The sequence below is a fragment of the Neopelma chrysocephalum genome, unplaced genomic scaffold (genome assembly GCF_003984885.1).
Source record: "Neopelma chrysocephalum unplaced genomic scaffold, ASM398488v2 Primary Assembly neopelma1_135, whole genome shotgun sequence".
Lineage (NCBI taxonomy): Eukaryota > Metazoa > Chordata > Aves > Passeriformes > Pipridae > Neopelma > Neopelma chrysocephalum.
In genome coordinates, this window is record NW_020897797.1 from 1,717,769 (window position 1) to 1,727,963 (window position 10,195).

The window sequence follows — 10,195 nt, forward strand, 5'->3', positions numbered from 1 at the left end:
GTCAGCGGGATGCATGACAGCATCACGGCATCTCCCAGAACCTGCAGTGGAGCAAGAGCTTCACACAGTACCTGGGAACAGGGAGGGCTGCCCTGTACCTCCTCCTTCCAATGTACCCTTAGTCCTGGTGGGGTGAAGTGGTGCCCAGTGCCCCAGGACAGACACCCCAGGACATTCTCCACCTCAGCTGGGCTTAGGACAAAGGGCTCCTGGCTGGGGTGCCCCAATGCTCGCAGCAGCCCTTGGCATGACTCCATCGAGACCAGGTAGTGGAGAGAGAGCCTGTACAAATATTACTGTTGTTATTATTCCCCATAAATATATGCAGGCACTTAATGACCTTGGCATGGAGCATTTCCCAGGGATTCATGACCAGTTGGTGTTAATGGTCCTTAGCTGCACCTCAGGCCATCAGCTCCTCCCAGCCCATCATTAATCCACAGGAAATGTCTCAGCATCGATCCTCATTGCTTAATTAATAAATGCAACTTGTCTCCTGCCTGAGATTTAGAGATACTCACTACTTCTTTCCCTGCTGCTTTGAAGGTGACTTTTTTAGCACAGGTCCCTCATACTGGGAGGTCCTTGTGGGGTTTTGTTTCCTGGCATTCATCTGGGTGTGGGCTGTGGCAGCAGGAAAGTCCTTTCTCCAGGGCGGGAGGGAAGGAACTGAGCCAATGCTGGGTTTGGGGTTTCTCCAGCTAATGTGGCACAGCACAAGGAGCACATCTTTCCCACCAAATCCAAAGCCTTGATTACCTCAGCCGACTGCATCCAAAAGCCTGGGCAAGAAGGAGTGTGAGCCGGCATGGAAGAGCGTGGCAATTCTCCAAGGCCTTAGCAGGTTCTATAATAATCGATGCTTTTTTGCCCATGAGTCACAATTCATCTCTAATCTTCCTCGGGGGAGGTGGGATTTGCTATCTTTAGTGCTCACGACTGCTGCTTTCCCGGGCTGAGCATCCCGCTGAGCCTGGACTCCTGCTGCAGGGATGCTGACCTGGCAGCCGGCGCGGAGATGTGGCCGTGTTTAAATCCCATTCCCTGTTTCTCTAGCCTTTACCACCAGCTGGCTTTGTGCAGTGGGTGCCGCAGTATAAATCATGTTAATTCCTGAGGTGCTTTTCCGCGGTAAGTCTGAAATTCCCATTTTGGTTCACTGGCTTGCCTGGCGAACTAAATTATTTTCATGGCCCCTTAAGGGCATATTGTCAGCCCAGACTTATTGCCGTTATACACCATATCTGAAACATTAATATCTCTTCTAAATATAGTGTATTGACAAGGTATCTGGTATAGTGTAAATCCTTGGGACATTTGATCCAGATCATTAAAACTGAGTGAAGGAAGGGAGGAATAGATCAAGTTACCTTGCCGCTCTTAATTCAAACAAGCGATGAATTATTCATTCTGCTATTAATTCTACAGTCCTCCTGCTTTTTATTTATTTCTCTCTTTATTTATTTTTTTCCTTCGAAATGGACAGCTCCAAAAGGATGCTCGGGTGCCAGTGAGGGGAGATTTTCCTGCTGGAGGATGGGGAGCACGGGGGTGGGATACCTGGCAGCAGTGGCTGTGCTTTGCGGGGCTCTCGGGGATGCTCCCAGCAGAGGTAAGAACCTGGTCCCAGCTCCCAGTGGGAACCTTGGGGCCAGACGGGCATCCATGGTCCCTGAGGAGGAGAGGGCTGTTTGCGGGTGCCACAGTGGCTCTGGGGTGTGAGTGGGTTCCAACTCTCTCTCAGGGAGAGGGCTGGCTAAGGCTAGGGGCAGGGAGCTGGGATCTGGGATCTGGAGTCACTGTGTGCAGCAGCAAGTGTGGGACACTGCTCTGTGCTTGGTATTCTGCCTCACACTTACCTTACTGAGGATTGCAGGTAGGGATCGTCCTGTTGTGATGTACAGGTGTTTTGGTGAAGGGTTTGTTAACTTCTGGAGTTCACTTGCCTATATAAACACGTGTATTTATACACACACACACATATACATGTACATTTATATGTGAATGTATGTGTGTGTGTGTATGTGACAGGCATGTAATAAACCTCTCACCCTACCTGTATAAAATGTCTCCCAGATTGCAGGACAGGGTTAGCAGATTACACAGTAATTTGAGGGGTGGGGTGAACAGAGCAATCCCTCTCCCCAAAAACAGCAGGGCCTTTCTCACAGAAGGACTGCATCAGAAACCAACCCCCATCCCTGGTTCTGGTGCATGTGCCCCTGAGTGGCCACCCCACATCCCACCTGGGCTTCCCAGAGCACCCCAAGGCTCCCAACCCTTAACCCATCCATCTCTCTGCATCATGGCCACTTGCTTCTCCCACAGGCTCCCCTCTTGGGCATTTATTTCAACAATATTATTTCTGTAGTACCACCCCTGTATTACTTCATTGCCTATCCCCAGTAATTAGCAAGTTGATTTTAGATCTGGCCACACACACACACACACTCACGTGGTGCTGCATCCCACACATCCGTAGGACCCCCCCTTGCTGGGAGGTCACCGTGCCAGCAAGCATGATGAAAAGTAAAGTGCACTGGCTGACTATTGATTTGCAATATACTTGGCCCAGATTGATGGCAGTGAGTGCCCAGCCTTGTTTGGGAACCTATACATGTCTCCCGAGGACTACACAGGGTCTGCATCCCTCCCAGACATGATGTATGTGCCCACTATATCAGCCCTTTCACCCCAGCCCTAATCAGACCCAGAGGCAGGTGACAGTTGCCCCCTTCCCAGCCTTATTTTATAATAACCATGTCTCAGTATAAAGATTTCATTAGGAAATCGATCCCTACATGCATAACTCATTGTTCAGTGCATCAAGCCCTTCACCCCTGTTTCTCCCAGCTCAAATTCACTGATACCACCATTATATGGAGGGAGGATGGTCAGTGAGAAGCACAAAGCTGAAGGGCTGGGCAGCTGGGGCACCAGAGAACCTGGAACCGCTGAGCCTTTAAAACTCACTCTCTACTTCCTTTTTCCAAGCCATAAATAGGTGGGGACACCATGCTGTCACTGGCAGGATAAGCTCCAGGGCAGCCCTGCTGCAGCCACACAATGGGGCAGTGCAGGGAAAAGGGATCATGTGGAGGGATGAAAGGTGATAGAGGGCACATGTCCTCCAATGAGAGGGGGTGGCCAAGCCCAGCTACGGTCTGCAAGGTGCTGGTGTTTTAATAGTGCTGATGGTAGGATGGAGCCAGTGTTGTGCATCCCATCTCCGTTCTTTTAGTCTTCCCCTGGAAAGGGAACATCACATCCGACTCTGTGTCCCACAGGCATCAAATGTGGGGGAGTGCTTTCAGCAGCCTCTGGCAATTTCTCCAGTCCCAACTTCCCGGGGCTATATCCCTATGAGACGGAGTGCACGTGGCTCATTGTGGTGGCCGAGGGCTCCTCTGTCCTGCTTTCCTTCAGCCACTTCGAGCTGGAGTACCACGACACCTGTGCCTACGACTACCTCCAGGTCTACAACGGGGCTGCCCAGGACCAGGGCAACCTCCTGGGCACCTTCTGTGGCCACAGCCCCCCGCCACCTTTCTCCTCCGCCTGGCACGTCATGGCTGTCGTCTTCCGCTCCGACCGACACGTGGCCAAGCACGGCTTCGCCGCTGCCTACCGGAAAGGTAGCAGGGAGAGATGGTGGTGGTGGAGCATCTGTCCACCCACCCTATCCCACTGTCTTCATCACCTGTGCCTCCTTGCAGATGCCTGTGGCGGGCAGCTGACAGGGCTGTCTGGGGAGATCACCAGCCCCCGTTACCCCGAAAGCTACCCCAATGATGCCGAGTGCCGCTGGAACATCGGGGGGGCCAGTGGCGGTGGCCCCCTCACCCTGGTGTTTGCTGACTTCCAGATGGAGGGGGGCCAGGGCTGCAGCTTTGACTACGTGGCCCTTTTCGACGGCCCCACTGTCACTGCCCCCCGCCTGGGACGCTACTGCGGCAGCACCCGCCCACCCCGCACTGTCTCCTCCACCCCACACCTCCTCATCATCTTCAAGTCGGACTTCAACATCGGTGGCAGGGGCTTCAAGGCCCATTTCTACTCAGGTGCGGGGGTACCTGTGTGGTGGGCCAGTGGGAAGAACGTAGGGACGGGTCCCGGGTTGGGGTGGTGATTCTCTCCCTCCTGTGGCAGGGAGAGGATAGTGGAGGAGATCACTGTGGTGAGAACCTGTGAGATGATGGTGTGAAGTGTAAACCACCATGCTATGTAAAAAGCAGCACTGCTGCTTTCCTGGGCCCTGGGCTGTCCTTCTCTTGAGTAAGAGTCACCTTTCTCCTTTGCTCATGCCGTTTCCTGTGAATATGGGTTTTCCCATGTGCTCCTGCAGGACTTTGGCCACTTTGGGAGTTTCCATACCCCAAAACTGCTGGCTGTCCATCAGCCAAACACAAGGCTGGGGAGCAGTGAGGTGAAGGGCAATGAAACAAGTGATTGCTCCTCCACCAGCTTATCCACACACAGCAGGGTTCAGGTCTGCTTTTGATTTTCTCTTCCCCTTTTTCCCTGAGCAGGAGAGTGCCAGGAGGTGTTCACTGCCATCAAAGGGAATTTCTCTAGCCCACAGTACCCCAGCTTCTACCCCAACAACCTCAAGTGCCAGTGGAGCATCCATATGCCCACGGGCTACCGGGTCAAGGTGTTCTTCCTGGACATGGAGCTGGAGGGCCGGAGCAGCCTGACAGGTGGCTGTGACTACGATCACCTGTCTGCCTTTGATGGTGGCACCGAGAATGGATCCCTGCTGGGCCGGTGGTGTGGGTGGGAGAGCCCGGCACCTATCATCTCCCGCAGCAACCAGCTGCTCCTGATCCTCCACACCGACCGCAACACAGCCAAGAGGGGCTTCTCCATCGCCTACGTGGGAGGTAAGGTCTCACTTGGGTGCTCCTCAGTGCTTTAGTTACATCAGAACATACCCCAGACCATGCAGTTTCTGGAAGGACCACGCGGTGATGGTTCCTGTCTGCAGGAGTAGAGCCCGTGGCTCCTTAGGGTTGGGGTGGAGGAAAACATGGTGAGTGAGCTCCAGCTCCCGCAGAGTGCAAGACACACATACTCCATGTTGTGTTTAGTATTTAGGAGATGCTTTCCAGCTTCAGATTCCTGTGTCTCTGCCACTGTCATGCTCCTGTTCCTCCCTCAGGGGAGAAAACCAGGGATTTTTTTAGGGAACCAAAGCCCCAGGGCAGGTGACCAGCTCAAGTATCACAACCTTGTTCCTGCTCCTCAGGATGCTCTGGTCCCATCAGCACCAGGCTGAGCAGGCAGACATAGACCACGCCCCCTCCTCCACTGGCAGCAGCACGGGAGGGCACAGCATTCCCAAATCCACCCACCCAGCCCTGCCTGGCACGTACCTGCTGCCAGCATGCCCTGTGTCCCAGCCGGCACATCCACAGCTGGTGGGCGGAGCGGTGTGTAACCTTCCTCCTCCATTTGCCAACCTTTGCACCTCAAACACCAGCAAATTTATGGCGTTTGTTGTATTTCAAGATAATTACATCCAAGCTGACCTGCAGGTCAGGGATGATTCAGCCAAGGGCAGCCTCAACAGAGGGCTGGAGCCAGAGCAGCACTTCTGGACTGGCAGCACAGGGGCTGGGGAGGCTGGCCCTGGGTTTATTGGCTTTTATCCCTCAGTTGCAAGATCATTCTTCCTTTACAGAGCAGCAGAAAGGATCGGGGTGTGTGGCTGTAGGAGTAAGAAATGGGATGGCGTTTTGTCCTGAGCCTCTGCAGCCTCTGGAGGGAGAGACATACTGAACATCAAGTAGGGCAGTAGTGTGCACAGCAGGTCTGTCCCCGTCCTTGTCCTTATTTCCCACTGTTTTACAGCAGTGTGCAGGGAGAGAATCTTGGCCTCACTGTGTCTGGTCATGGAGAAACCCTGCTCCCAACGGAGGAGGTTGCAGACACATAGATGAGGTGCTAGTGAAGAGTGGGGTGTGTCCCATTACAAAGAGGGATGTGACTTCTCCCAGTTGCCCAAGGTTCCTGCATCCCCTGGTACGCACTTTGTTCAGATGCATGTTAGGGGAGGACAAAAGCTTGGACATGAAACTGAGCGTCCCTTCATAAAGCTGAGGCTGCTGGCTGTGTTTGCCCAGGGATTCCAGCATCTGCTTGTGATTAAGTTCCTGTGTGGCACATCCAGCTGCCAGCACTGCCAGGAGAGTGGGTGCTTCCAGTGGACACACTGGCTTCTCCCCACCACCAGCTTCCTCGGGAGCCCCCAGAGGCAAAGGGGCACCTCAGCCTCCACATCCACAGCCCTTCAGCCATGCAGATATTTTCCATTTGGGCCCACCAAAGGGCATGGCTTGGGCTGGGCGTGTGTGATTTATGGCCATTTGAATGAAAGCCTTCACGGCAGGGGAGAGAATCCACTTTCTCCTCTTCTTGATCTAATGCACTTTAGTTATTTGGTAAATATTCTAATGGCTTTATAATGCACTAAGCGAAGCAAAGTCACACTATTTTTTCATAATGATTTTATTGCATCTTCCCAGATTCAGGAGGAGCTGGAATAATTCAATAATTCATAGTGCCCAAGTGGTTGGTTCAAGCTGAGCATGAATTCACTTTAAAGAGGGGGGTGTTTTTCCTCCCTGCTTCTTTCCCTGTGTGGATGCTTTCTGCATCCAGAGGGGCCAAATATGATGCCGGAGGGATAGTAGTGGAGAGAGGCTGGGATCACCATTGCCTTGCTCTTTGTCTCGGCATCCTGGACAGCTCAACAGCAGCTCCCTCTGTGCACTCTCTTCACCAGCTCCCCATCAAAAACAGCATTCTGAGGGCAGTGGAGGGCTGATGATACTTGTGGCAGGAAGATCTGGGCTGAGCCATCCACTGGGAGGACACCCTGGGGCCGTGGACCTAGCTCACCCTTTCCCAGGGGCAGCCAAGCAGCTGCATCGCTCCATGCGGGCGTGGGGTCCCTCTGAGAGACATTCCCTCCATTTCATCCCTGTAGGGCATCTCTTACAGGGGTGTTGTAGGATGCAAGGGAGCCCTGTGCCCACAGCAAGCCATCCACAAATCTCTTGTGGTCTGGTCCTGGGCACCAACTCAAATGTCTCACTGGATTTGCAATGATGGAGAGTGGCAGTGACAGCATGATGATGTCGCCTGTAATGGCACTTGTGTGTCACTCAGAGACCTGGGAAGGAGGATGGGTTTCAAGGGGGTTGGTTGATGGTGAGCTCTCTCCCTGAGGCAGAAAGCAGGGCAGTGCGTGGGAGCTATCCGTGTCTGCCCTTAGCATGGGACAGGACTAAAACACTGATATTGCTTTCTGCATTTCTGGTATTGCTCCTTTTTCCTGAAAACTCATCATGAGTTCTACACGTGTTTTCTGTCCCAATAGTTGTGCCTATGAACATCAGCTGCACCCGGACAGACTTCCACATCCAGATCCCTGTGCAGTCTCTGGCCCAGCTGGAGAGGAATAGGATTTATTTGGGGACCCCCTCCTGTGCAGCCCGGGTGGTTGGAAGGAACTTTAAAATACACACCAGGTTTGACACCTGTGGCACCGAATCCCAGGTAAGCAGTCGGCAAACCCTCCTTTAAAGCAAGCTGGGTAGATGGTTAACCCTGTGCTGGTGTACTGGCTGCAGAGAGGCATTCCCAGTCCCTCTCACATCTTTCCAGTAGATACGCGTCTGATTCATGGCCAACCCCTCCAAACCCCTGTGAAAAGGAACTGCACAAAGCTCTAATGAGCTGTGACCCTTGTCTTGCAGAGGCGCAACAACACGTCTGTCATCGTCAGCACTCTCTACATCGATTTTTCAGTGGGTGACCAGGAGGACATCCACCAGTACGAGGTGCAGTGTGAGCCAAAGAGGAAGGAAGCCTCGGTGACCCTCATTGCTGGCCCTGACCCATCCAGGCTCAGCCAGGCAGAAAACCTGGTGGATGCCCAGCAGTGGGAGGGGGAAGCAATGGATGCCCATGAAATCAAGAGCCAGGACACCAGTGACATCATCTTCATCAGCATCTGCATTCTGGCCGGGCTCCTCATGGTCATCGCAGTGGTGGGGCTGGTGCTTCTGTAGGATGCTGCTTTCCAGATTTCCAGGGTTCGCAATCCCAGTCCTGCCCAGGGCGAACACATACCCCAAAATTAGCCCTCAGCCCAGGCTGAGCACAAACACAGCTGCCCGAACAGAGTCACAGCTCACAGGCCCCAAAACTGAGCCTGAACCCAACCTCCACCTCCTTCCAGTGCCTGAAAAATCCAGGCAATAGGCAGTCGTTTCCCTTCCCAATTTGTTTTCCTCTGTCTCAATCTGTCCATTTGGCTCGGGAATGCAATTCTTGCGCTCCCTAACTCTTCCTGCACCTGCTTCAATTTGTTTTCCCTCTAGTGCTGCTGCTTTCAGGAAAGTAGCGTTGTTTGCCGATGGCTGCAAATCATCCTGTCAATTATTTCTTGCTGAATTCTTGAAGGTACAAACCATCCCCAAATATAACTGTATGCCGAACAAATGTTCTCCATGCTCCCACCCATGCTTGGGGGGGGACCATGGAGCTGTGTTGTAGGTATCTCCACCTGGCATGAACAGATGTAGCTCACGTAGATGCTCCCAGGTGGTGTTTCTGGATGTCTGTGGGTGATGCGATGAGATGAATTTGCCATGCCCTGGAGCTCCTCATTTGATCTTCGCATGTTGTCTCACCTTCTCTCAGGACTCACTATGAGTGCCTCAGCCACCAGCAGCTGGAGGGGAAGAGAACAATCTTCCTCTCCTCTCCTCTGTGTTTTCCTCCTTTCCAGCATATTGAGGTGCCCACTGCTGTGAACTCTGTACCAGTCCTGCTCCTGAGGTCTGAAAACATGAGCAAATCCTGCTGTGGCTTGGCAGGCTGTGGTGCCATGGAGCCTGAGATGCTGGAGTGTGGAGGTTTTTGTAATCCTGTAAAGATGGCCTTGGCAGGAGGGGCTGGCTCCTCCGGGACCTCAATGACACCAGACCTCCACCCCTAGTCCCTGCAGACGGTGAGCTCAGCAACTCAAGAGCATGAAAATAGGAGTCCTGTGGTCACCTGCCCCTCCAGAAAACTGGGGATCCTCGCCATGAGCCTTGATGGATGGTTGAATAGCCCCTGCCTGCCTCTGCCATCCTAACACAAAGGACATTCCTCTTCAGCATCACAGAGGGGGTGGCTGTCACAGAACAGTCTGTGTTCATCCTGGTGTGGGTCAGAGCCAGCATATGGCAAAGCCACAGGAAATCTCGCTGTGGAAACAGGGTGCGTGTGGCCCTGGGAGCCTGTGTAGGGGCCACCCCCACTCCAGCCTGTGTAAAACACACTGCGGTGCAGGGAGAGATCTTAAAAGGTCCCAGCATAGTTGATCAGGGGCAATAAATGGAGCTTGAGGGCAGTGAGTAATCCAGGAGCCATTTTTTTGGTGCTGTCTCTAAATGTGAATGAATCCTGATGAAGGGACTGGGTATCCCTGAAAAGCATTGCACAGCACAGCAAACCACTCTTGCTGCTGAATCCAGCATTTAGCAGGGACTGACAGGATAGTCCCATCAGTGAAAAGCTACCCTGACCAAAGTCCTGCTTCTCTCTGGGACAGTTCTGTACATCAGGGCATCAGGGGAAGCAGCAGCAAAGGAAAAGGATGATGCTTGAGCAGCTTTTCCTCCCGGATTGCACCAAGCCCGCGGATGCCTGAGAGGGTGTCTGGGGAGGGAAGAAGGCACAAATCTGCACATGCCTCCTAACGAGGAGCCTTCCTTAGGATTGATTTGGTGTGTGTTGGTGCAACACGTCACCAAATGCAAGATTTCTGAAGGAAATATTTGCCAGTCCTGTTAAGCTCCATTAAGGCAATGTTTTGAGAGCCTGTTGTGTATGTAGATGGGAAACAAGGACAGACCCCCCCACGCTGCCTGCAGAGCTTCACTGACGGTTAATTGCTGGGTATAGAACTGTCAGCTTGAGACCACGAGATTTGACAACTGAAAGAAACTTAAAGATATAATTAACCTTCTTGGTGGCCCAGATTTTGCTGAAACAGGTGAATGTTGCAGCCGCTCGTGCCTGGTGGGGAGCCCTCAGCACCCAGCAGCATCCAGCCCTTGCCTGCAGGACAGGCACCTCCTTGCCCATCTGGAGCCTCCAGCACCTCGTGATTTGCAGGGAAAAACGCTTTTCTGGG

The 10,195-nt window shown here is 53.0% G+C and overlaps 1 protein-coding gene across 1 annotated transcript; it reads left to right on the plus strand.

The window, feature by feature from the left end:
• The first annotated feature begins 1,531 nt into the window (after nt 1-1,531).
• CDCP2 (CUB domain containing protein 2) lies at nt 1,532-8,295 on the plus strand. Its single transcript, XM_027699026.1, has 6 exons — nt 1,532-1,612; nt 3,288-3,635; nt 3,717-4,061; nt 4,530-4,883; nt 7,385-7,563; nt 7,764-8,295. Exons 1-6 carry the CDS (start codon nt 1,537-1,539, stop codon nt 8,076-8,078), a joined length of 1,617 nt encoding a protein of 538 aa, XP_027554827.1. The 5' UTR covers nt 1,532-1,536; the 3' UTR covers nt 8,079-8,295.
• Nucleotides 8,296-10,195: the final 1,900 nt, after the last annotated feature.

Coding starts and splice junctions, on each gene's coding strand:
- CDCP2 (XM_027699026.1), top strand. CDS start 1,537: ATGGGGAGCACGGGGGTGGGATACCTGGCAGCAGTGGCTGTGCTTTGC. Junction 1,613..3,287: donor CGGGGATGCTCCCAGCAGAG/GTAAGAACCTGG, acceptor TGTGTCCCACAG/GCATCAAATGTGGGGGAGTG. Junction 3,636..3,716: donor CGCCGCTGCCTACCGGAAAG/GTAGCAGGGAGA, acceptor GCCTCCTTGCAG/ATGCCTGTGGCGGGCAGCTG.